This window comes from Sus scrofa, chromosome X (genome assembly GCF_000003025.6).
Source record: "Sus scrofa isolate TJ Tabasco breed Duroc chromosome X, Sscrofa11.1, whole genome shotgun sequence".
Taxonomy (NCBI): Eukaryota; Metazoa; Chordata; class Mammalia; order Artiodactyla; family Suidae; genus Sus; species Sus scrofa.
Window position 1 is genome coordinate 62059113 of NC_010461.5, and position 27153 is coordinate 62086265.

Here is a 27153-nt window from a genome sequence, read left to right on the forward strand (position 1 = left end):
CAATGGGACTGTTTAATTTTTTTTTTTTTTTGTCTTTTCTAGGGCCACACCTGAGGCATATGGAAGTTTCCAGGCTAGAGGTCTAATTGGAGTTACAGCTGCCAGCCCACACCACAACCACAGCCACACAGGATCCGAGCCACGTCTGCGACCTACACCACAGCTCATGGCAACACTGGATCCTTAACCCATTGAGTGAGTCCAGGGATCGAATCCGCAACCTCATGGTTCCTAGTAGGATTTGTTAACCACTGAGCCATGACGGGAACTCCGAAATGGGACTGTTTAATTTTAGAACCAACTATTTTTGGGTATTTCACAAATAGCCTTTCTCATGAGACAAGCAACATCTATTACAAATTACAATTACCAATCTTTTTTTTTTTAACCCATTAGGCTGATTCTTCCAATTACTTTATACTACCCCTTTACCACCTCTTAACCTCATTAGGAATACCATTAGCCTTGTTGGAGTCACTGGTGTTCCCTCAGTTTTGTCTGCATTATATTTCTAAAAATGAATAGAAAGAGTTCTGACTATGGTTTGAAGAATTTTAAAAATTATCTGTAATTTATATAAGTATGAAACATTTTTTGAAACTTGAGAAGCCAAATTTTTCCCTCTTTTGTTTCTTTTTTGGAGGGGGTGCCACACGTGTGGCATATGGAAGTTCCCAGGCTAGGGGTGGAATCAGACCTGCAGCTGCCGGTCTATGCCACAGCTACAGCACACGGGATCTGAGCCATGTTTGCAACCTTCATTAACAGCTTGTGGCAACGCTGGGTCCTTAACCCACTGAGCAAGGTCAGGGATTGAACCCACATCCTCATGTATACTAGTCAGGTTTGTAGCCTGCTGAGCCACCACGGGAACTCCCTGTTTCTTTTTTTAAATTTAATTTTGTCGGAGTATAGTTGACTTACAATGTTGTATTAGTTTCATGTGTACAGCAAAGTGAATCAGTCGTACATATAAATATATCCATTCTTTTTTTTCTTCCATACAGGTTATTATAAACTATAGAGTAGATTTTCCTGTGCTCTACAGTAGGTTCTCGTAATCATCTGTTTTATACAGTAGTGTGTATATGTTATTCCAACCTTTCCAATTTTCCCCTCCCCCAACAAACCAGATTTTCTATTTCTCTTTGGCAATAGATTACATTTAGCTGAAGCAAAAAGATTTTTCCTAGTTGCTCTATACCCTTCCCTCATTACTGAGACTTTCCCATGATGCAGTCATCTGAATTATTTGGTACCCACAAAGCCCAGAGTATAACCACTCTATATAAAAAGCTTAGATTAGGAGTTCCCGTCGTGGCGCAGTGGTTAGCGAATCCGACTAGGAACCATGAGGTTGCGGGTTCGGTCCCTGCCCTTGCTCAGTGGGTTAACGATCCGGCGTTGCCGTGAGCTGTGGTGTAGGTTGCAGACGCGGCTCGGATCCCGCGTTGCTGTGGCTCTGGCGTAGGCCGGTGGCTACAGCTCCGATTCAACCCCTAGCCTGGGACCCTCCATATGCCGCGGGTGCGGCCCAAGAAATAGCAACAACAACAACAACAAAAGACAAAAAAAAAAAAAAAAAAAGCTTAGATTATATTAGGTACTTTGTTTTCTTATTAAAAACTATTATTAAATTAATGTTTTTATATTTTTTCTTTTGATCAAACCCCAGAGCTGACTTACGGACTATAGATCCCAATTCCCTCTCAGGTAGCCACCAAGTGCCACAGATTGCTAGAAAGCACTGCCATTTTTGCTGTGCAGAATTAATTTTCTTCCTGGCAATGACAGCAGTCGCTGGCCCAGAGAAGTAGATGGTTGTTAACAAGATGCTTACACCAGAGAACAGCATGACTGCCATAAAATGAACTCCTTTGTTAAGTTGTGTGTCACATTTTTCCCCTAGGAACAAGAGCATTTTAGATTAATGTGTCAGTAAAACTTGAGAAAGAAATGACTATTATTTGATAATATTATAATGTGTATGTTGGTACATTCTTGTTTTCTTTGCTACAACTGCAGTGATTTACTAAGTGCATCAGTTCCTTTCTCTAGGGCTCTAAGTTTCTAAAAATGCTTTATATTTACACAATAAAATTGCAATTCACGGGCCTTATTTGGATCCCAATTCAAACAGTGTTAAACTGTTGTAAGACAATTGTGGAAATCTGAATATTACCTGGATATTTGAGGAATTTGACAATGGTATTATGGTTATTTTTTAAAAGAAAAGAATCTTTACCTTTTAGAGATATGTATTTAATAAATATTTACATATGAAAGGATATGGTGTCTGGTTCAAAATAATCGGTAGAGTGCAGGGAGTGAGTGGGTAGGAATATAGATGAAACAAGATCAAACAAGTATTATTGATAATTGCTAAAGCTGAGAGATGGGTACATCAGGTAGACATATATATCAGTGTATATGTAACTGAATCACTTTGCTGTATACCTGAAACTAACACAACATTGTAAATCAACTATACTCCAATATAAAATAAGAATTAGATTTAAAAAGGTTATTTCGTTGTTTTCTTGTTTATGTGTATTTGAAAATTTTCATAATAAAAAGTTTTTTAAAATGAAGCCTTCTTAGGAGTTCCCGTCGTGGCACAGTGGAAACAAATCTGACTAGGAACCATGAGGTTTCAGGTTCCATCTCTGGCCTTGCTCAGTTGGTTGGGGATCCAGCATTGCCGTGAGCTATGCTATAGGTCGCAGACACGGCTCCAATCTGGCTCCAATCTGGCACTGCTTCCTCTCTGGTGAAAGGCTGGCAGCTGTAGCTCTGATTGGATCCCTAGCCTGGGAACCTCCATATGCCGTGGGTGTGGCCCTAAAAAGACAAAAAAGAATAAAATAAAATGAAGCCTTCTTTTTCAAATAGTTTTATTTGGGTTTGGTTCAAGACTGTATAAAAATTAAATAAATTTCTCCAGATTTACTTAATTCTTTCAGTTAAATAAAAAAAACTATTATAAGATTACTCTTTTTATGAGGAATGTTATCTGAATTGTTTTTCTTATCAATGATACTAGGAATATATTCTGTACTTGTCGCTCTGATGGCTGGTAAGGCGGAAGTAAGATATAACCCTGCTGTTATACAACCCTTGATGATAGCAGAGTTAATCCGAGAGCTTGGATTTGGAACCACTGTGATGGAAAATACTGATGAAGGAGACGGTGTTTTGGAACTTGTTGTAAGTAAGAATTTTTGTGTAATTAATGAAATTTCCAGGAAAACCTTTTTTTTTTTTTTTTTTTTTTTTTTTTTTTTTTTGCTTTTTAGGGCCACACCTGTGGCATATGTAAGTTTCCAGGCTAGGGATCCAATCAGAGCTGCAGCTGCCAGCCACATCCACAGCAATGCCAGATCCGAGCTGTGTGTGTGACCTACTCCACAGCTTACGGCAACAGTGGATCCTTTAACCCACTGAGCGAGTCCAGGGATCGAACCTGTCCTCATGGACACTAGGATTTGTTTCCACTGCGCCACAATAGGAACTCCCTGAAGGAAAAAACTTGGTGAGAATTCAGAGTAGAATTCCATATATAATTAAATGTTTGGAAAATAAGACATAAAATGAAAATTAAGGAACTTGAAAAATGGAAGGACAATATATGACAATGGTGGCCTTCGAGCATGGAATTTAAAAGATCATCATACTTCTATTGTAAATCGAAAAACAGGAATTCAGTTTAAATGAATAAATAAAAATCAGCTTTTAAAGTATAGTATGCGGAGGAGTTCCCGTCATGGCTCAGTGGTTAACGAATCTGACTAGGAATCATGAGGTTGCGGGTTCGATCCCTGGCCTTGCTCAGTGGGTTAAGGATCCAGCGTTGCCGTGAGCTGTGGTATAGGTTGCAGATGTGGCTCAGATCCTACGTTGCTGTGGCTCTGGTGTAGGCCAGTGGCTACAGCTACGATTAGACCCCTAGCCTGGGAACCTCCATATGCAGAGGGAGCGGCCCTAGCAAAGGCAAAAAGACAAAAAAAAAAAAAAAGTATGTGGAGTTCCTGTCATGGCTCAGTGGAAATGAATCTGACTAGCATCCATGAGGATCATTGTGTTAAGGATCTGGTGTTGTGGTGAACTGTAGTGTAGGTCACACACGTGGCTTGGATCCTGTATTGCTGTGGCTGTATTGTAGGTTGGCAGCTGCCACTCCAGTTTGATCCCTAGCCTGGAAACTTCCATGTGCTGCAGGTGTGGCCCTAAAAACAAAAAAAAAAAAAACATATATTATGATTCCTACATAGTAGCATGTAAAAGAATAAATTCTAGATGCATTAAAGACTTAAATTTTATAAAGTCATAAAACCAGATGTAAGGCAAATTGGTTTAAAATGGTCATTTTCAAAATATAACTGAAATAAATAAAATGGTTATTTTCTCCAATCCAGCAAATCGTTTTATTTATATAATCTAAATAATTAAGAAATTTAGGAGTTCCTGTCATGGCTCAGTGGTTAATGAATTCAACTAGGCAACATGAAGTTGTGGGTTCGATCCCTGGCCTTTGTCAGTGGGTTAAGGATCTGGTGTTGCTGTGAGCTGTGGTGTAGGTCACAGACGCAGCTTGGATCTGGCATTTCTGTGGCTCTGGTTTAGGCCAGAAGCTGCAGCTCTGATTCGACCCCTAGCCTGGGAACCTCCATATGCCATGGGTGCGGCCCTAGAAAAGACAAAAAAAAAAAAAAAAAAAAAAAAAAAGACAAAAAAAGACAAAAAATTTAATCCTGTGTCAAAATAAATTTGAGCTCAGACAAAAATTTGAATATAAAAAATGAAATCATGAAGCTACCAGAAGAAATATTTGAAAAAATTTTTCATTTTAGTTTATTATAAAAGTTTTACACATCAGAAAAAAACAAAAAAAATTGTACAGTTGAACATTCTTTTTTTTTCTTTTTAGGGCTGCACCTGTGGTACCTGGAAGTCCCAGGCTAGGGGTAGAATCAGAGCTTTAGCTGCCGGCCACAGCCACAGCCACAGCCATGCCAGATCCAAGCCAAGTCTGCAACCTACTCCGCAGCTCACGGCAATGCCAGATCCTTAACCCGCTGAGTGAGGCCAGGGTTTGAACCCACATCTTCATGGATACTAGTTGGGTTCATTACTGCTGAGCCCAATGGGAACTCCCAGTTGAACACTCTTATACACACTGTCTAGATTCTACAATTAACATATTTTATCATACATCAGTGCATTGTGGAAATAATTTTAAACTCACAAAGAAGTTGGAAAAATAGTGTAGAGAATTTTCACGTAGTCTCTACCCAGCTTTTCCCAAGGATAACATCTAATCTATCATTTACAAATAAGAGTAGGAAGAGAATTTCTAAATATCATACAAAACCCATAAAAGACAAGATTTATAAATTTGGGTACATAAAAATTTTTTCTTGGAAGAAAAACATCATAAAAAGTCATAAAGCGAGTAAAATAATTATAATTAATATCATAGATGAAAGTTAATTTTCTAAATATATAAACTGTTGTGAATCAATAGGAGCCAGCAACCCCAAGGAAAAATAGTAAAGGTTATAAAGTGATAGTTCATAGAAAAGCTGATATGAACTGACAGTTAAAAAAGCCAAAACAGTACTTTTTTAAGCATATGAGGGAGTTCTCTTATGGCACAGGAGGTTGAGGATCTGGCATTGCTACTGCAGTGACTTGGTTTGATCCCTGGCCTGGAAACTTCTACAGGCCAGGGACATGGCCAAAAAATATATGAAAAATATTCAATCTCAGTTAAAATAAGAGTAAAGCAAATTACAACTGCCCTGAAATGCCATTTTTCACCTATTAGGTTGGTAAAGATAAGCAGTTTTGTTAACACTGATCTCTTGTATATCGTCAGTGGAATGTCTGTTGATAGAAGCTCTCAACAGAAGAATTCGGCAATATCTATCAAAAGTAAAATTGTAGTAAGTAGTCTTTGCCTCAGAAGTTCCACTAGTAGGAAATTATCCAACAGATATATTTGCATTTGTATGAAATGATATGTGTACAAAGATGTTCATTATAGTATTTTTATAGTAGCAAAAGATAGGAAACAAACTAAATAACTAAATGTCAATTATTAGAAACTGGATAGATAATGATATATCCATACTGTGGGATACTGAGCAGTTATTAAGAAGAATGGGTTGGTTTTTACTTTTTAAATACTTCTAGAAAGTAATAGCTTTATTGAAATATAATTTGCATACCATAAAAAACATCTCTTCTAATATGTACTATTCAGTGATTTTTAGTATGTTCTCAGGGTTGTACAACTGATCTCCATTATCTAATTTCAAAACACTTACATCACCCCAAAAACAAACCCCATACCTATTAGTAGTCATTCCTCATTCTTGAACTCAATCATTTAAATCTTTTTTCTTTTCTTCATCATTCTAGCCAAAAGTTTGTCAATTTTGTTAATCTTTTCAAGTATTCAACTTCTGATTTTCTCTATTTTCTCTCTTGTTTATTTTCACTCTAATCTTGAATTTAATTTCACTTTTTCTAGTGTTTTGAGGTAGAAGCATAGGTTATTTGAGATCTTATTTTTAAATTTTATTTATTTTTTGGTCACGCTTGTGGCATGTGGAAGTTCCAGGGCTAGGGATCGAACTCAAGTCCACAGCAGCCATCTGAACCGTAGCAGTAACAATGTGAGATCCCTAATCCACTGAGCCACCAGGCAATTCCAAGATCTTTTTTATTTTTATTGTTTTAAATTTTTTTATTTTTTATTTTTTGGTCTTTTTTTTTTGGTCTTTTTAGGGCTGCACCCACAACATATGGAAGTTCCCAGGCTAGGGGTCAAATCGGGGCTGTAGCCGCTGGCCTACACCATAGCTCACGGCAATGCTGGATCCTTAACCCACTGATCGAGGCCAGGGATTGAACCCGCATCCTCATGGAACCTAGTCAGGATTGCTAACTGCTGGGCCATGAGAGGAACTCCTTTCTTATTTTTAAATATTGGCATTTATAAGTTTTCCTCTAGGCACTGATTTCATTCCAGTTTAGTACTTCTCAACTCCAGACTTTCCATTGGGCCTTTCTAATAATCCCTCTCTCTTTACTGATACTCTCTGTTTGGTGAGATATTGGCCTCATACTTTCCTTTAATTCTTTAGACATGGTTTCTTTTAATTCATTGCATATATTTAAAACAGCTGATTTAACATCTTTTTCTAGTAAATCCAATGTTTGGGCTTCCTTAGTAACATTTCTATTGATTACTTTTTTTTCCCTGTGTATGGAACATACTTTCTTATTTTATTGCATGTCTGACAGTTTTTTGTTGAAAGTGTGATGTGCTAACTCTGTAAATAAGATTCTTCCCTCGCCTCAGAGATTTTTTAAATTTTATGGCTACACCCATATGGCAATTCTGGATACTTTTTTTTTTTTTTTCATCTTTTTAGGACTGCACCCTCGGCATATGGAAGTTCCCAGGCTAGGGGTTGAATCGGAGCTACAGCTGCTGGCCTACGCCACAGCCACAGCAATGCCAGATCTGAGCCATGTCTGCAACCTACACCACAGCTCATGGCAACGCTAATGGATCCTTTAACCCACTGCACCAGCTGGGGATCAAATCCACACCGCTGCAGTGACCTGAGCGGCTGCAGTCTGATTCTTAACCCACTGCACCTCAGCAGGAACTCCTTGGGGTTTGTTTTTTTGTTGCTGTTTGTCATTGTTATTGTTTGTTTAGTGACTTTTGAACTAATTTTGTAAAGTTCTTTGTTGTGTGTGGCCACTGAACTCTTGCTTGGTTAGCTTGGTGGTCAGCTAATGATTGGACAGTGATTTCCTTAAATATCTTGAACCCGTAAGTTTCCCAGTCTTTGCTAAAGAGCTCTCTGTAAATGTTAGGGCATGCCTTGAACACTCAGCCACGCAGTTGTCACTTTTGCCTTACCCTTCAATTTCTGCTTCTACAGAGCCTAAAGGTCAGCCTGAGGTGAGAGGTTTTGGCCTTTTCAGTTATTTTCTGAATATGCACACAGCCCTGGACGTGTGCACAATCCTATTGCATATGCATGGCCTTTTAGATTCCTAGGATTATGTTGAGGCTCTTACTGATATTTCACTTCCTAGTTTTCCTTTTTAGGCTTTTTTATTAGCCTATTCTTTGCCCCACCTGTTATCCATTGGCTCAGGCAGCCACAAGGTTAAATAATTTCCTACAGTTGTTTGTGACAAATTCTCCTGGGGAAAAGGCTTTTTGTATTCACTGAGCTCCAGTTAGGACAAACACATCTTTGCAAGTGGAATATTATAGAAAACCATCAGACAGGTCAAATAATGACATTTCTCTGGGAATGAGGCTCTGAAGGCATTCCACTCCTTTTCTGTCCTCTCTGGTGGCTTCCCTGATGCTATTTTTCACCATGGTTATGGCCTGTTGGTCTTCATAGCTACCACAGAGCTAGAGGAGAGGGGATGGGAATAAGTCAAATTATAAAGCCAAATATCTTGCTGTTTTATTTGGATTCGTCTAATTTTCTTGAATAAATGCTTCCTACATTGCTGCAAGCTTTTGTTTAATTTCCAAATTTTGTTTTAAATTAGTTTTCTGTTTTGTTTGTTTTTTCTTTTTACAGCCACACCTACAGCGTATGGAGGTTCCCACAAATCAGAGCTGCAGCTGCCGCCTATACCGCAACCATGGCAACACCAGATCCAAGCCGCATCTGTGACTTACACCACAGCTTGCAGCAATGCTAGATCTGTAACCCACTGAGTGAGGCCAGGTCGCTGTATCTTCACAGAGACAACACTGCGTCCTTAACCCTCTGAACCACAAGGAGAACTCCTGTTTTTGTTTTCTTTTGTTTTTTTCCTTTTTAAAAGTTTTACTGAAGTATAGTTGATTTACAGTGTTGTGGTAATTTCTGCTGTACAACAAAGAGATTCAGTTATACATGTATATATCCATTCACTTTCAGATTCTTTTCCCACATAGATTATCACAGGATATTAGGAAGAGTTTTCTGTACTGTACAGCAGGTTGCATACAGTTGGCCAGTCATTCCATATACCTCAGGGATTGGCATAATCAGTTTTTGTTTGTTTGTTTTTTTGCTTTTTAGGGCCACATGTGTGGCATATGGAGGTTCCCAGGCTAGGGATTGAATTGAAGCTGTAGCTGCCGGCTTACACCACAGCTCACAGCAATGCTGGATCCTTAACCCACTGGGCGAGGCCAGGGATAGAACCCACAATCTCATGGATACTAGTCGGACTCATTTCCACTGCACCACAACAGGAACTCCATAATCAGTTTTTTTTCTTTTTTTTTTTTTTCCTTTTCTGGGGCCGCTCCCACGGCATATGGAGGTTCCCAGGCTAGGGGTCTAATCAGAGCTGTAGCCACCGGCCTACACCAGAGCCACAGCAACTCGGGATCAGAGCCTCGCCTGCGACCTACACCACAGCTCACAGCAACACGGGATCCTTAACCCACTGAGCAAGGCCAGGGATTGAACCCGCAACCTAATGGTTCCTAGTCGGACTCGTTAACCATTGCGCCACGACGGGAACTCCCATAATCAGTTTTTTTAATTGATGTATAATTGATTTATAATATTATGTGTTTCAGGTGTACAATAGTGATTTGAAATTCTTATAGAATATACTCCATTTAAAGTTAGTACAAAATTGGAGTTCCTGTTGTGGCTCAGTGGTTAACAAATCTGACTAGGAGCCATGAGGTTGCGGGTTCCATCCCTGGCCTTGCTCAGTGGGTTAAGGATCTGGCGTTGCCATAAGCTGTGGTGTAGGTTGCAGACTCGGCTTGGATCCCGAGTTGCTGTGGCTGTGGCGTAGGCTGGTGGCTACAGCTCTGATTAGACCCCTAGCCTGGGAACCTCCACATGCTGCGGGAGCAGCCCAAGAAATGGCAAAAAGTAAAAAAAAGTTACTACAAAATATTGGCTATATATTCTATGCCACGCAATATATACTTGTAGATTATTTTGTACATAGTTTGTACTTTTTTGTCTTAAACTTTTTAAAGTATAGTTGATTCAGTGTTGTGTTAATTTCTGCTGTACAGCAGTCACCCAGTCACACACACACACACACACATATATACCTTTTCTCATATTATCTTCTATCATGTTCTGTTATAAGAGATTGGATATAGTTCCCTGTGCTGTTACAGTAGGACCTCATTGCCCATCTATTCTAAATGTAGTAGTTTTCATCTAATAACCCCAAACTCCCCACCCATCCCACTTCTTCCCCTCCTTCCACTTGGCAACCACAAGTCTATTTTCCATGTCTGTGAGTCTATTTCTGTTCCATAGATAGGTTCATTTGTGCCATATTTTATTTTATTTTTGCTTTTTAGGGCTGCACCCATGGCATATGGGAGTTCCCAGCCTAGGGGTCAGATCAGAGCTGCAGCTACAGGCCTACACCACAGCCACAGCAATGCCAGATCCAAGTTATGTCTGCAACCTATACCACAGCTCATGGCAATGCTGGATCCTTAACCCACTGGGCGAGGCCAGGGATCGAACGTACATCATGGATACTAGTCAGGTTCATAATCTACTGAGCCACAACAGGAATTCCTTCAGCACCATTTATTGAAAAGGCCAGGGATCAAAGCCACATCCTCATGGATACTAGTTGGGTTCATTACCACTCAGCCACAACAGGAACTTCTTTTTCTTATTTTTAATTTTTTTATTACTCAATGAATTTTATTACATTTATAGTTGTACAACAATCATCACAACCAAATTTTATAGCATTTTCATCGCAAAGCCTCAGTGCATCCCCCCACCCCCCAACCTGTCTCATTTGGAAACCATAAGTTTTTCAAAGTCTGTGAGTCAGTATCTGTTCTGCAAAGAAGTTCATTCTGTCCTTTTTTCAGATTCCACATGTAAGTGATAGTATTTGATGTTGGTGTCTCATTGTCTGACTGACATCGCTTAGCGTGATAATTTCTAGGTCCATCCATGCACAACAGGAACTTCTGTGCCATATTTTAGATTCCAGGTACAAGTGATATCATATGATATTTGTTTTTCTCTTTCTTACTTACTTCACTAAGTATGAGAATCACTAGTTGCATCCATATTGCTGCAAATGGCATTATTTTGTTCTTTGTATGGCTGAGTAGTATTCCATCGTGTGTATGTGCCACATTTTTTTTTTGTCTTTTCGTCTTTTCTAGGGCTGCACCCACAGCATATGGAGGTTCCCAGGCTAGGGGTCTAGTCAGCTGTAGCCACCAGCCACAGCCACAGCAACGCAGCGTCCAAGCTGCGTCTGCAACCCACACTACAGCTCACAGCAACGCCGGATACTTAACCCACTGAGCAAGGCCAGGGATCAAACCCAAAACCTCATGATTCCTAGTCGGATTCGCCAGCCACTGAACCACGACGGGAACTCCTTATGCCACATCTTCTTAATCCATTCATCTGTCCATGGTCATTTAGGTTTTTTCCATGTTTTGGCTATTGTGAATAGTGCTACAGTGAACATAGGAGTGCATGTATCTTTTTGAATTGTTTTTTCCAGGTATGTGCCCAGGAGTGGGATTGCTAGATCATGTAGTAGTTCTATATTTAGTTTTCTGAGGAACCTCCATACTGTTTTCCATAGTGGTTGTACCAATTTACATTCCCACCAACAGTGTAGGAAGGTTCCTTTTTCTCCACATCCTCTCTAGTATTTGTTATTTAAAGACTTATTAATGATGGCCATTCTGACCAGTGTGAGGTGGTACTTTGTTGTAGTTTTGATTTGCATTTCTCCAATAGTGATATTGAGCATTTTCTCATGTGCCTACTGGCCACCCATATGTCTTCTTCGGAGAAATGTCTGTTTAGGTCTTCTGCTCATTTTTTGATTGGGTTGTTTGTTTTTTTCTTGTTGAGTTGTATGAGCTGTTTATATATTTCGGGGATTAAGGCCTGTTGGTTGCATCATTTGCAACTATTTTCTCCCATTCTGTGGGTTGTCTTTTCATTTTTTTATGGTTTCCTTTGCTGTGCAAAAGCCTGTAAGTTTGATTAGGCCCCATTGGTTTATTTTTGTTTTTATTTCTATTGCCTTGGGAGTCAGACCTAAGAAAGCATTTGTATGGTTGATGTCAGAGAATGTTTTCCTATGTTCTTTTCTAGAAGTTTTATGGTATCTTGTCTTACATTTAAGTCTTTAAGCCATTTTTAGTTTATTTTTATGCATGGTGTGAGAGTGTGTTCTAGTTTCATTGATTCACATGCAGCTGTCCAGTTTTCCCAGCACCACTTGCTGGACACTTTTTCCCATTTTATATTCTTGCCTCTGTTCTTCTTGACTCTATGAAGATTAATTGATTGTAGGTATCTGGGTTTATTTCTGGAGAAGTAGTTTGTACTTTTTAATCCCCACCTCTATCTTGCTCCTCTCATTTCTTCTTCCCATTGGTTTTTTATTTGTTATTTTTTGTCTTTTCTAGGGCCACACCCACGGCATATGGAAGTTCACAGGTTAGGGGTCCAATCAGAGCTGTAGCCGCTGGCCTACACCACAGCCACTGCAACTTAGGATCCGAGCCACATCTGTGACCTATACCACAGCTCACGGCAATGCCGGATCCTTGACCCACTGAGCGAGGCCAGGGATCGAACTGGCAACCTCATGGTTCCTAGTCGAATTCGTTAACTACTGCGCCACGACGGGAACTCCTCTTCTTCCCATTGGTAATCACTAGTTTGTTTTCTGTGAGTCGGTTTCTATTTACTGTATTCATTTGTTTGTTTTATTTTTTATTTATTTATTTTTTTAGGGCCACATCTTCAACATATGGAAGTTCCTGGGCGAGGGGTGGAATCGGAGCTACAGCTGCTGGTATGCCACAGCCACAGGAACGTAGGATCTGAGCCGTGTCTGCAACCTACACCACAGCTCATGGCAAATACTGGATCCTTAACCCACTGAGCAATGTCAGGGATCAAACCCGCATCCTCATGGATACTAGTTGGATTCTTAACCTCTGAGCCATAAGGGGAATGCCATTCATTTTATTTTTTAGATTTCACATATAAGACACAATATTTATCTGCACTGAATGCAAGAAACAATGATAGGTATCAAATCCTCTAATACTGAGTGGTAACAGGAAGAGGAAGACTTTTAATGAGATTCTCTTCTGTTTTATCTGTTGGCAGCTGGGACCATATCTTTGCTCACTGTGATATAAAAACAGTGATCTAATGATCACATCTAAAGTATAAAGTATATTAATAATTCAGATAAAATCTTGTATGTTATTCCTGTGTTATAAGAGCTTTTGTAGTTTAAAGTAATAACTCATTTGATGGAGAAAAAAAGTATATTTCTCAGTAACAAGCCTTTGTCTTTAACAGGTGAGAGGAATGACGTGTGCCTCCTGTGTACATAAAATAGAGTCTACTCTCACAAAACACAGAGGAATCTTCTACTGCTCTGTAGCCCTGGCAACCAACAAGGCACATATTAAATATGATCCAGAAATTATTGGTCCCAGAGATATTATTCATGTAATTGAAGTAAGTGCCAAAACTGTGCATTTCTCTGTTCTTACCTATCCAGTAAGTATTCCCTTGAATCACTTATGTTTTGTATCAGATAAAGATAGTGGAAAATATATGATTCCTTTGTTTACTCTGTAGACAACATCTATCTTAAAATTTAATGTAAATATATCTGCCTTTGACCTTGTTAGGAAGAGTTAGACAAAGTCGCATTTTCACTATTAATCAGGAGCAGACTTAAGATAGAATGAGAAATCATATAAAATATTTATTTAGAAAATGTAAATAAAGTACAGTTTTGTATGAATAGAATTCATGTTAATCATTATGAAAGTGAAGCATCTTGTTAGATACTGTATTGCTTGTTAGGTCAAAGCAAATGATATCTTTTTAAGTTAAAGTAAGAAATTTAAAGGACTAGACGTTTTTCTTTTTCTTTTTCCAGGCATGTAGATTTATTTTAATTCAGAAGTACTTTCATATTCACTAACTGTTAATTAAGTTTAAAAATTCAAGAGGGACACAGAAAATTACATGGGTCTTAGAAGTTATGTCAAACACTCGAGTTTTAAAAGTGACAGTGTAATTTAGCCCTCATAAATTAATTAGCCCTCATAAATTCTTATAATCAACTTATTACAACGGGAACACAAACATACCATATATTACTCTTTAGATTTTTGTTTTACAATATGTTCTTGTCAATGGGACACTTCAAAATGTTTAAACCTGACAGAAGAGCATTTCTTAAAAAAAGGCACCATGGAAGGAAAAAAGCATCAGAAACACTCCTGTCTTTTATATGGTGTGGAGATGGGAAACATTATAATAAAAATTCTTCCTCCATTCTTCTGGGGAGCTCTTTCTGAATATTTACACTTGGGTCTATTGTTCTTTAAACAATTTTAGATTTAAAATTAATTCTAAGCAAGAGACATGCCCACTTTCAATATTCATTTTCATTAATATCTTCTGAATTTCTGTTTAAGTGGTTGGTTTCTGGGTCAGAGTTAGGCAGATTCACACTGTATAAAGGAAATCCTGTCTCACAGTTAACAACACACACTTAGCAGTGACGAGTTAAACTGCTTTAGGGGTTCACATGGGAGTCAGAACTGTCTCTAGGTTATTGTAATTTGGGGAAATAGTTCTAGATTTGATGTTTTGGAGAAACAGCTTCAAGAAGGAAGAAAGAGATGGCTCCTTAGCTAAATGTACCAGTTAGTCCTTCTGATCTCCTTAGCTCCACTGTAACAAGGCCATCCCAGCTGGGGCCAAGGCCACACTCTCCTCTTAATTTGGCCTGGTCCTGCCCACTGAGATGGGCCTAAATGGGAAAAGGGAGGAGCTAAAGTCAACCTGGGGTAAGGGGTGAAGTTAGGGGACTGAGGAGCGAGAATTCCAGTACGTCTTGAATACCACAGTCATCTCTGGTGGCCCCATAAGTCTGGGCTGTGGTTTTGGGAAATTAGGTGACCAAACCTTTTTTCTTTGTGACAAATTCATCCTGTAATCTTAAGTGGTATTACATGTGAGAGTGCTTTAAAAGTGCTAATATGGTATAGCATTGGTGTTCTAATGATCTGAAAAGCATATTAATCTTTCAGATAAGATCCTGTTAATGTAGATAATAATACCATCAACATCTTTGTGAAGCTAGCATTATCGAGTATCAACTATGTGCCAGTTAGCAAAATTGCAAAGCTTCAGCTCTTGATTTAATTCTCACCACAGTGCTATCATCTTTGTTTTGGAGGTGAGGAGACTCAGGTTGTGAGATGTTAAGTTAGTTGTCCAAAGTCACATAGCTAGTGTCATAGCTGGGATTCAAGCCTAATGTTTCTGAATCCAGTGTTCATGCTTGCTCTTTTCACTGTGCTTTATTGCCAACAAAAGTAAGATGGCAGCATTTTCCCTAACAGTTCAAAATGTAGTGTATGTTACTATCTGTGCTCATAAGAGTCTTAGGTGGTAATTTTCTTTCAATACTTTTTTTTATTGAGGAAGATTTTTGTTAATGTTCTTTTTCCTGGCAGAACAATAGTAAAGAGTGCGTATGTAAAACCTTGAATAATATATTTAGTATAGTGCTAGCTTTTGTGGCCTATTCCATTTTCTGTGCTTCTTCAGGCAAAGGATGGATAAATAAATGGATAGATAGATGACAAAGCTAAACTTAAAAATAAAGTGAGTAATATCTATCAATACTAGGAGGTGCTTATCTAAGAGTAAGATTTATGATTTTCCTGCTGAATTCTTTTTTTTTTTTTGTCTTTTGTCTTTTGTCTTTTGAGGGCTGCACCTGCGGCGTATGGAGGTTTCCAGGCTAGAGGTCTAATCGGAGCTGTGGCTGCCGGCCTACACCAGAGCCACAGCAATGCCAGATCTGAGCCACATCTGGAACCTACACCACAGCTCGTGGCAATGCCGGATCCTTAACCCACTGAGCAAGGGAAGGGATAGAACCTGCAACCTCATGGTTCCTAGTCGGATTCATTTCTGCTGCACCATGATAGGAACTCCTGAATTCTGTCTTTATTAGGGCATCAAACACTCTGTCAGCCTGACCAAGAAATAGATTCTGTTTTTTTCCAAAATAACTTATTGGAGGCTTTAGTTTATTTCTTGATATAATAAGAACCTCTACTCAGGACAAGTGTACTTGAGTTAAATCAATAGTTTGAGAACAGTAGAACAGACATTAACTAGAGTTGAGGAAATTTTCATTTCTTTGGTGAAAAATTAGAAACAAAAGTAATTAAGAGAAGGAAGCAAATCATCTTTGTATTCCACAGAGTGACTTGCACTCAGTAATTGAGTTGAATTGTTCTTTTATGGAAGAAAAAAAACATATGGAAGTTCCCAGGCCAGGGGTCAAATCACCAGGGGTCAAATCGAAGCTACAGCTGCCAGCCCAAGCCACAGCCACAGCAACACAGGATCCAAGCCATGTCTGCAACCTACACCACAGTTCATGGCAATGCCAGATCCTTAACCCATTAAGTAAGGCCAGGGATCAAACCTGCGTCCTCATGGATACTGGTTCAGTTCATTGCCACTGAGCCATGACAGAAACTCCCTGAATTGTTCTTAATGACAGTGCCACAGCTTAATTTCTGTACATAATATTTATACATTCAGTGAAATAATTGTTTTCTCATGAATTTCCTTAGAGCTTAGGTTTTGAAGCTTCTTTGGTCAAGAAGGATCGGTCAGCAAGTCACCTAGACCATAAACGAGAAATCAGACAGTAAGTACTTTTATAGTGTCAGTGAAAAACAGATTTTGATTCTTCATTACAAATTTAACATCCTGTTAGCATGTCAGTTTTTTCAGTATCATCCATTCGGCTATAAGTTATATTTCTCTATATTACTTAGAGTCTTTAAGCATTAGCTACTTACTCAAATGATTTTTCTTTTCTGTATAAGATGGCGACGGGCCTTTCTTGTGAGCCTGTTTTTCTGTATTCCTGTAATGGGGCTGATGATATATATGATGGTTATGGACCACCACCTTGCAACTCTTCACCCTAATCAGAACATGAGCCAAGAAGAAATGATCAACAGTCATTCTTCTATGTTCCTGGAGCGTCAGATCCTGCCAGGATTGTCCATTATGAATTTGCTATCTTTTTTATTGTGTATACCTGTACAGGCAAGTAGAATGTTAGCAAATATATGTGTTAATAATAGAAAATAGCTAAAACGTGACATGTGAGGCTATTTTCAGTCATAGAATAAATATTAGCCAGATGTATAGTCATTTTGTGCTGAATGCTTTATAAAAAATAATCTTAAACTGATAAAGTGGATAATAAATTCCATTTTAACTCCTAAAGATGTTGTTTAATGATAAAGCAGAGAATGAGTTCAATTCATATTCAGATATGAATTTGGTATTCATATCTGCTATTGTATGTAACTTTAAAGTTATAATAAATATATTATTTAATTTCTTTATATTTTATATTAAATGCATTGTACTTATATTTATTATATTTTATTTTAATGTATTTATTGATTTATTATATAAAATAAAAACCATAATAATTATGTTATTTATTTTAATTATTTCTCCATGGCACTTAAGTTTATTATTCTACGTATGTTTTCAGCTCCTCTTTTTTTTTTCTTTCTTTTTTTTTTTTTTTAGGGCCACATCCACGGCACATGGACGTTCTCAGGCCGGGGGTTGAATTGGAGGTGCAGCTGCCAGCCACAGCCACAGCCACAGCCGCAGCAACGTGGGTTCTGAGTTGCATCTGTGACCTATACACCACAGCTCACAGCAATGCCGGATTCTTAACCTAATGAGCTGGGCCAGGGATTGAAGCTGCATCCTTATGGATACTAGTTGGGTTCGTTACCACTGAGCCACAACGGAAACTCCTCAGCTCCTCTTTTGAGGTAAACTTTTACTGTGGAATACTTCCATCTAATAGATCTATTCCTTCTTCTTATACCTATTAAAAGCAGTAATAATTTTAAAAAATCTTAGCATGTTTCTCTATTTATTGAAAAAATAAACTTTTCACTTATACTTCCCAATGAAAACAGTGAACAGATCCAGTAGCTTATAATAGACCATTTAGGTCGAATTTTGCAAAGAGGGAGGTGGAAGCTAATATAAAGAAAAAAATCATTATCAAAAGAATATAATTCTTTTCCTAGTTCTTGCTTTGGCTAGCTTCAAAAAGAAAAATCCAAGAACAATTTGACTTTTTTTTTTTATTATGGAATATCCATTGGATCATAGAGGATGGCTGCCAAGTGCTTGTACAGCAATTTGAAGCCTATAGACATGTATCTGCTAAAATACACACTATTATTTCAGCTTAAAATCTCTTCTTAGTGTTTATGGATTAGATAAAAGCCAAAGGAAATTAACATTAATGCTCTATCTTAGTGAGGTATATATGTGAATTTCAGCTTTTTTAGAAAAGCACTAATTACTGTTTCTATATTATAGTTTTTTGGAGGCTGGCACTTCTACATTCAGGCCTACAAAGCACTGAAGCATAAAACTGCAAATATGGATGTATTGATTGTGCTGGCAACCACAATTGCATTTGCTTACTCTTTGGTTATTCTTCTGGTTGCAATGTATGAGAGAGCCAAAGTGAACCCTGTTACTTTCTTTGACACGCCTCCTATGTTATTTGTGTTTATTGCACTAGGCCGGTGGCTGGAACATATAGCAAAGGTAATGTAAGAAAGGGTGATGTGTTAAAATCTTGGGTGGATAAATGACTATAGTATTTTCTAGACCAATTATTAGAAATATACATTGATTTATGTAGTTAACCATGTACTGAAAGAAGTATATTGTTTTGGCAGTATTTTAGATTAAATATTCCTTTGCAGATTTACTAAATTTGTGGAATTAATGCTGTAAATAGTACCGTATGTCCATGTTTAAGAGAGAGTTATCTGAGAAGTAGTTATTTTACTTATCTCACATTTTAATGGAAAAATTGATATAACCACAAGATTTAAAATAATGATGGAGGAGTTCCCGTCGTGGCGCAGTGGTTAACAAATCCGACTAGGAACCATGAGGTTGCGGGTTCGGTCCCTGCCCTTGCTCAGTGGGTTAACGATCCGGCGTTGCCGTGAGCTGTGGTGTAGGTTGCAGACGCGGCTCGGATCCTGCGTTGCTGTGGCTCTGGTATAGGCCAGTGGCTACAGCTCCGATTGGACCCCTAGCCTGGGAACCTCCATATGCCGCGGCAGCGGCCCAAGAAATAGCAAAAAGACAAAAATAAAATAAAATAAAATAAAATAAAATAAAATAATGATGGAAATAGTTTACCCAAAATCCCATGCTGTAATGGAAATCACTTTCTTCTTCTTTTTTTTTTTTTTTTTTTTTTTTTGTCTTTTGTCCTTTTAGGGCCTCATCCATGGCATATGGCGGTTCCCAGGCTAGGGGTCTAATTGGAGCTGTTGCTGCCAGCCTACACCAGAGCCACAGCAACGCCAGATCCGAGCCACATCTGCAACCTATACCACAGCTCACAGCAACACCTGATCCTTAACCCCCTGAGCAAAGCCAGGGATCGAACCCAAAACCTAGTTGGATTTGTTAACCACTGAGCCACGAAGGGAACTCCTGGAAATCGCTTTCTAATCGTATTCCACATACCTTTATATTTTACAGAGTGGCAAACACAGTATACATACATACATACATACAACTTTGTGCCCTTAATACTAGAAAGTTTTCCCCCCATTTTTGCAGTCTAGACAATTATTCTGTATTTCTGAACAAAATTCTCTCAAATCATTGTGCTGTGATTTACTAAACCATACTGGTTTTGTTCTCAAATTGTTTTCAGTGTTTAATTTTAGCTAATCCTGCATTAAACATATTCATATTTAATAGTTATTTCTATTAGAATCTTAGAATAAGTTACAAAGGATATGATTAAAGGGCATAAATCTTTCTATGGCTCATGCCACTAATCTTAACAATTTTTGCCTTCAAGGGCACCAGGTCCTATCTAAATTCTTGCTAAATTAGTGGGCATAGAGTATCATAGAGTTGGTTTTGTTTGCATTTCTTCCATTAGTAGTAGGGATTAGCATTTTTCCACACATCAGGTATTATATCTCTTCTTAAATGAATTGCCGATTTATGTCCTTTGCCCATGGGTTCTGATGTTTTCTTTTTTTTTTTTTTTCTGCTTCTGACTTTTTAAATTTTTTTTATAATTTTTTTATTTTTATTTTTAAAAATAATTTTATTTATTTATTTATTTATTTATTTATTGTCTTTTTGCTATTTCTTTGGGCCGCTCCCGCGGCATATGGAGGTTCCCAGGCTAGGGGTCGAATCGGAGCTGTAGCCACCAGCCTACGCCAGAGCCACAGCAACGCGGGATCCGAGCCGCGTCTGCAACCTACACCACAGCTCACGGCAACGCCGGATCGTTAACCCACTGAGCAAGACCAGGGATTGAACCCTCAACCCCATGGTTCCTAGTTGGATTCGATAACCACTGCGCCACGACGGGAACTCCTATAATTTTTTTTTATTTTCCCGCTGTACAGCAAGGGGGTCAGGTTATCCTTACATGTATACATTACAATTACATTTTTCCTCCACCCTTTCTTCTGTTGCAACATGAGTATCTAGACAAAGTTCTCAATGCTATTCAGCTGATGTTTTCTTATTAATTTACACTATTTATTTATAAATCATACTTAATAATACATTTTATATTGTATGTACTTCATATTGTCAAAGTTAAACATTTTCTCATTTGAACTAATTAACATTTTCTCATTTGAGCTAATTAAAAGCTGTTAGGTAAATTTTAAAGATTGTGTCTTTATTTTACATAAGACTTTTTCTTTCTTAGTATTGTTAACATATGTGTTTTAATTTATAGGGCAAAACTTCAGAGGCTCTTGCCAAACTAATATCACTACAAGCTACAGAAGCAACAATTGTAACTCTCGACTCTGATAATATCCTCCTGAGGTATTTATCTTCATTATTCCTCTTCCTGTTGTTTTTTTTAGGCCATACCTATGGCATATGGAGGTTCCCAGGCTAGGGGTCGAATTGGAGGTACAGCTGCCGGCCACAGCCACAGCTGCAGCCACAGAGGATCCGAGTCAAGTCTGCGACCTACACCACAGCTCACAGCAACACTGGATCCTTAACCTACTGAGCGATGCCAGGGTCGAACCTGCAACCTCATGGTTCCTAGTCGGATTCGTTTCCACAGTGCCACGACCGGAATTCCCCTCCTCCTCTTTTTTAAATTCTCATGAAAAATATACACAGAAGTAGAGAGATTGGTATAATCCACATGATCTATCTCCCCAGTTTTTTTTTTTCTTTTTCAACCACCCTTGCAGCATATGGAAGTTCCTGAGGCAGGGATTAAATCTGAGCCACAGCTGCGACCTATGCCACAGCCACAGCAATACCAGATCTTTAACCCACCAGGCCAAGGATCATACCAGTACCACCACACAGATAAGCTGGATCATTAACCCACTGTGCCACAGCGGGAATTCCTATCTCCCAGATTTAACAACTGTTCACTTTTTGCTACACTTTACTTCATCTGTACATTTTAGCTTTCTTTCTGTTGTTGCAGTAGTATTTTAAAGTAAATCCCTGGAGCTCCCGTCATGGCTCAGTGGTTAACAAATCCGACTAGGAACCATGAGGTTTCAGGTTCGGTCCCTGGCCTTGCTCAGTGGGTTAAGGACCCGGCGTTGCGGTGAGCTGTGGTGTAGGTCGCAGATGCGGCTCGGATCACGTGTTGCCGTGGCTCTGGTGTAGGCCTGTGGCTACAGCTCCGATTAGACCCCTAGCCTGGGAACCTCCATATGCTGCGGGAGCAGCCCAAGAAATTGCAAAAAGACAATAAATAAATAAATAAATAAAGTAAATCCCAGTCATCTAGTATTACTGCCAGTGTTCCTGTAGTTTCTCTAAAAAAGGGCATATTTGTGTATAATACCATTTTGCATCTAACAAAATGAACAGTAATTCTTTAATAAAGCTAATACGCAGTCCATATTCACATTTCTCCTGTTGTTGCCAAAATGTTTTAAGTTTCTTTGTTTGAAATGAAATTCAGTCAAGGTCCATGAATCATTGCATTTGACTGACATATTTGGTTTTTGACTATTTTATGGAGTTATATTTGAAGTACAATATTATGTAAGTTACAGGTGTACAATAGTGATTCACAATTTTAAAGGTTATACTCCATTTATAGTTATTATAAATAATTGGCTTAATTCCTATGTTATATAATATATCCTTGTAGCTTATACATGGTAGTTTGTACCTCTTAATCCTCTACCCTTATATTGTCCCTTTCCCCACTAGTAACCACTAGATTATTTTCTGTATCTGTGAATCTGTTTTTTGTTATATTCACTAGTTTGTTGTATTCTTTTTTCTTTTTAGGGCCATACCCACGGCATATGGAGGTTCCCAGGCTAAGGGTCAAATCAGAGCTACAACTGCCAGCCTCCGCCACAGCCACAGCAACGCTGAATCTGAGCTGTATCTGTGACCTACACCACAACTCATGGCAATGCCAGCCTTTAACCTACTGAGCAGGGCCAGGGATCGAACCTGCATCCTCAGTGGTTACTAGTTGGATTCATTTCTGCTGTGCCACAATGGGAACTCCTGTTGTATTTTTTAGATTCCACATATAAGTGAATATCATACAGTATTTGTCTTTTTCCTGACATGTTTGTTTTAACCTAGAATAGCTCCTCCAGCTGGTTCTCTTTCACTCCTTCTTACCCACTCCTCCCTATCCATACAATTGACTTATTAAAGAAAACATCTATCGGTTGTCCTGTAGAATATCCCATAGTCTGAATTTGTCTCTACTTCCTTCTGGAATCATTTAACTTGTTCTATAATGTCTATATTATCTGTAAACTAGAAGATAGAGCTAACAGATTGATTAGATTTCATTCTTTAGCATTTCTAATTTCTTTCCTTATAAAATGTTTTAGGCAAATTTACACAATAAATTACTTAAATAATTTTTCTAAATTTCTAAAGCTTTCATTTATTTGTTCAATGACTATTCTACAAATATTTAGAGTGCCACTTTGTGCTAGGTACTGAGTTATTCCCCAACACTGAAAAGGATTAACATTGTAGTTCCTATCTAAATGTTGGTATTAACTTCCATTGGTAGCAATTATGGGGCCACAAACATGATATAAACTAAAAAACTTGCATGGAAAGGTCAGGGGGAGACACATATTGTCATGATGCTTTTTATTTTAACTTATATCCAGTGAAGAACAAGTGGATGTGGAACTTGTACAACGTGGAGACATCATTAAAGTGGTTCCAGGAGGCAAGTTTCCAGTGGATGGGCGTGTTATTGAAGGACATTCTATGGTAGATGAGTCCCTCATCACAGGTATGTTCTTTCAGAGAGAGGATCATGATATAAAAGTGAAGTGAATCTAAAGTGTTAATTAAAAATAAGCATGAGAGTTTCCTGGTGGCTAGGTGGGTTAAGGATCTGGCACTGTTACCACTGTGGCTCAGGTTTGATCCCTGGCCTGGAAACTTCCACATGTCGGAGGCACATCCAAAAAAAAATTTGCATGGAAATTGAAGAGCTTTTTGTAGAAACTGTGGAGTGAGTAAATAATGAGCAAAGAGAATGAGTTCTTTTTAGAATGGTATTCAGCCAGCTTCTACAGATTTACTTTAATCATGCTGCTGAATGCTTTTTTTACTGAGGATTGTTAATTACTAGAATATATAACCAGAGTAAGTTGTCTCATTCCTCTGTAGAGCCCAATAGATTTTTGCAATTTTTCCTGAGCAAATATCTATGTCTAGGTATCTTCATGTTCTAACGACTGGTCTAGTCTGGGCTGGGATAGGACTCCAGGTTTTTCACATCAGAAACTACTCTAAAGACAGTTGGTCTTGAGTAGTTTTAGAGATCTTATTATAACTGAGGCAAATCCATAGCAGAACCAAAATGATGCCTTTCCTGTCTCATTTAAGATAGTGCCGGAGTTCCCATCGTGGCGCAGTGGTTAACGAATCCAACTAGGAACCATGAGGTTCGGGTTCGATCCCTGGCCTTGCTCAGTGGGTTAAGGATCTGGCGTTGCCGTGAGCTGTGGTGTAGGTCACAGACTCGGCTCGGATCCCTCGTTGCTGTGGCTCTGGCTTAGGCTGGTGGCTGCAGCTTTGATTCCACCCCTAGCTTGGGAACCTCCAAATGCCGTGGGAGCGGCCCTAGAAAAGGCAAAAAGAAGAAAAAGAAAAAAAAAGAAGATAGTGCCAGAAGAGGCTCAGCTTATAAACTCTATGGAAATAATTTAGGATTCTCTGTTTCTCAGTAGGTATGCTGTTGCTAGTTTGTTTGTTTGTTTTTGGTCTTTTTAGGGCTGCACCTGCAGCATATGGAGGTTCCCAGGCTAGGGGTCAAATTGGAGCTGTAGCTGCCAGCCTATGCCACAGCTCACAGCAATGCCAGATCCTTAATCCACTGAGCAAGGTCAGGGGATTGAACCTGGGTCCTCATGGATACTAGTCAGATTCGTTTCCACTGAGCCACGATGGGAACTCCTGCTGTTGCTAGTTTGGATGGGACAGTTCTTAGTTCTAGGGAACTGTCCTATATGTTATGGCACATTTAATATCCCTGACCTCGACCCTCTAAATTGGAATAGCAGCACCCCATGCCCCATCAGTAGTTATTACAAACAAGAACTCTCTCCTACATTCTTAAATGCTCCTTGGGAACAGATTGAGAACCAGTGATCTAAGACTAGAGTGGAGCTCCAAAAGTACCTGCCAATAAGTGCTACGACATTAGATTTTTCCAGTTTAAAATATGTATTCCTGGGTTTGGCCCAGAAACTACATAAGGAAAAAGAGAGGGCAACTTTCACGTAGGCATTTGTCCAGATTCTATTTTGTGAAATAAGAATTTCCTTTCTAGATATTTTTTGACAATTAACAAATAATGGTACATTTCAAGATAGCATTTATTTATGCTCCTTAAATCTATCTTTACTCCTTATATAGGGGAGGCAATGCCTGTGGCTAAGAAATCTGGCAGCACTGTTATTGCAGGTTCTATTAACCAGAATGGGTCACTCCTTATACGCGCAACTCATGTTGGAGCAGACACAACTCTTTCTCAAATTGTCAAACTTGTGGAGGAGGCACAAACATCAAAGGTAACTTAACTCCCTAGGAAAAACAGAAAATATTTTCTTTAAAGCCCTCTCAGCATAAATCTTGATCTAGTTTTTATATTTCCTTTGATTAATTTTAGTTGTATTAATATGGAGTTTATTAAAATATTCGTGTTCAATACCAACTATACTCTGTATTCATTATCAAAAGAAGACTTTGATGCATCATTATTACTGTTTTTAAATTCTAGGCTCCTATCCAGCAGTTTGCAGACAAACTCAGTGGCTACTTTGTTCCTTTTATCGTTATTATTTCCATTGCTACCCTTTTGGTTTGGATTATAATTGGATTTGCGAATTTTGAAATCATGGAAACCTACTTTCCTGTGAGTGACTTATAACACCTCTTTATCATATAAAAAACAGTTTGTGAATTTTTGCACTAAGTAATTAATTAGAAAAGAACTTTAATAATTACTGGTATCTTTAACAGACTGGAGTGAGAGGATAATAAGAATAACATTTGCATTTCTGTAAATATAAAAGATTTCATTTTGTAAATATTTTTTTCATTATGCCTTGTGATTTTTTTTTTGTTTTGTCTTTTTGCCTTTTCTAGGACCACTTCTGCGGCATATGGAGGTTCCCAGGCTAGGGGTTTAATCAGAGTTGTAGCCACTGACCTATGCCAGAGCCACAGCAACGCGGGATCCAAGCCGAGTCTGTGACCTACACCACAGCTCACGGCAACACTGGATCCTTAACCCACTGAGCAAGGCTAGGGATCAAACCCGCAACCTTATGGTTCCTAGTCGGATTCGTTAACCACTGAGCTATGATGGGAACTTCTGCCTTGTTTTATTGCATTTTATTACGCTTTGCAGATATTGTGTTTTCTACAAATTGAAGGTTTGTAGCAACCCTGTGTTGAGCAAGTCTATCAATGCCATATTTTTAAATTAAAGTATGTACATTTTTTTTTTCTTTTTAAAGCCGCCTTGTAGCATATGGAGTTACTAGGCCGGGGATCAGATCTGAGCCATAGTTGGCGACCCATGATGCAGCTGAGGCAAAGCTGGATCTTAACCCACTGTATCAGGTAGGGGGTTGAACCTGCATCCTTGCGTGGCCACAATTCCATTGCCCCACAGTGGGAACTCCTGTACATGTTTTTTTTTTAAAGATACAATGCTATTGCACACTTAATAGACTCGAGTATAGTATAAACATAACTTCTACATTTACTAGGAAACCAAAAAATTCATGTGACTCACTTTATTTCAGTGGTCTGGAACTGACAATAAATCCAAGCTATGCCTGTACTGAACCTTCACATTTTTAGTTTCAATCCTAGTATGACTTTGCTTTGGCAAACGACTATACATATATTGAGGAAAACATTGGGATCTCAGCTCTATTTATTGAATGATTTATAAATATAATGTTATTGTCTGCTTCTCTCTAGTTCTATGATAGTCTCCTAAGTATGGTGTCATAAAGTGTAGTCCTAGACTGTGCCTCATATTAGCGATATGACCTTTAAGCCACTTAATTTCTCTTATCCTCAGTTTTGTCATCTGTAATATAGTGATAACAGTACCTAAATTTTAGGATTGGAATTAGTGTAGATGAAAACATACACTTATGACATATATAAAAGTATAAGTTTAGATGTCTATGAAAATCCCTGAAAACTCTGTGTGTGTGTGTGTGTGTGTGTGTGTGTGTGTGTGTATAACTCTAGGTGATCACTTAGTTTAAGTGTTGGAGAACTTAGTAAGAACACAGCGCTAAAAAACCATTATTACTAAGAAAGTCTTACGTTGTTGTGTTTCTTTTAAAAATACCATGTTGTACACTGTTTCATGCTGTTTGTCCTTCAACTAAAGAAAGGTAGAATCATAACAATTATGTATCTACTCCGTGATGGGGTCATT

At 38.5% G+C, this 27153-nt stretch overlaps 1 protein-coding gene across 3 annotated transcripts in view; it reads left to right on the forward strand.

Annotated features, from left to right (window-relative positions):
- ATP7A (ATPase copper transporting alpha) overlaps positions 1-27153 on the forward strand; it is a 137515-nt gene that overhangs the window by 86569 nt on the left and 23793 nt on the right. For all 3 annotated transcript variants that reach the window (XM_003135200.4, XM_013990937.2, XM_013990938.2), the window contains 9 exons: positions 3044-3207; positions 13398-13559; positions 16718-16794; positions 16976-17201; positions 18516-18749; positions 20941-21032; positions 23342-23469; positions 25104-25258; positions 25468-25602. In XM_003135200.4, the coding sequence (XP_003135248.1) occupies positions 3044-3207; positions 13398-13559; positions 16718-16794; positions 16976-17201; positions 18516-18749; positions 20941-21032; positions 23342-23469; positions 25104-25258; positions 25468-25602 (1373 nt within the window). The remainder of the gene's footprint in view (positions 1-3043; positions 3208-13397; positions 13560-16717; positions 16795-16975; positions 17202-18515; positions 18750-20940; positions 21033-23341; positions 23470-25103; positions 25259-25467; positions 25603-27153) is intronic.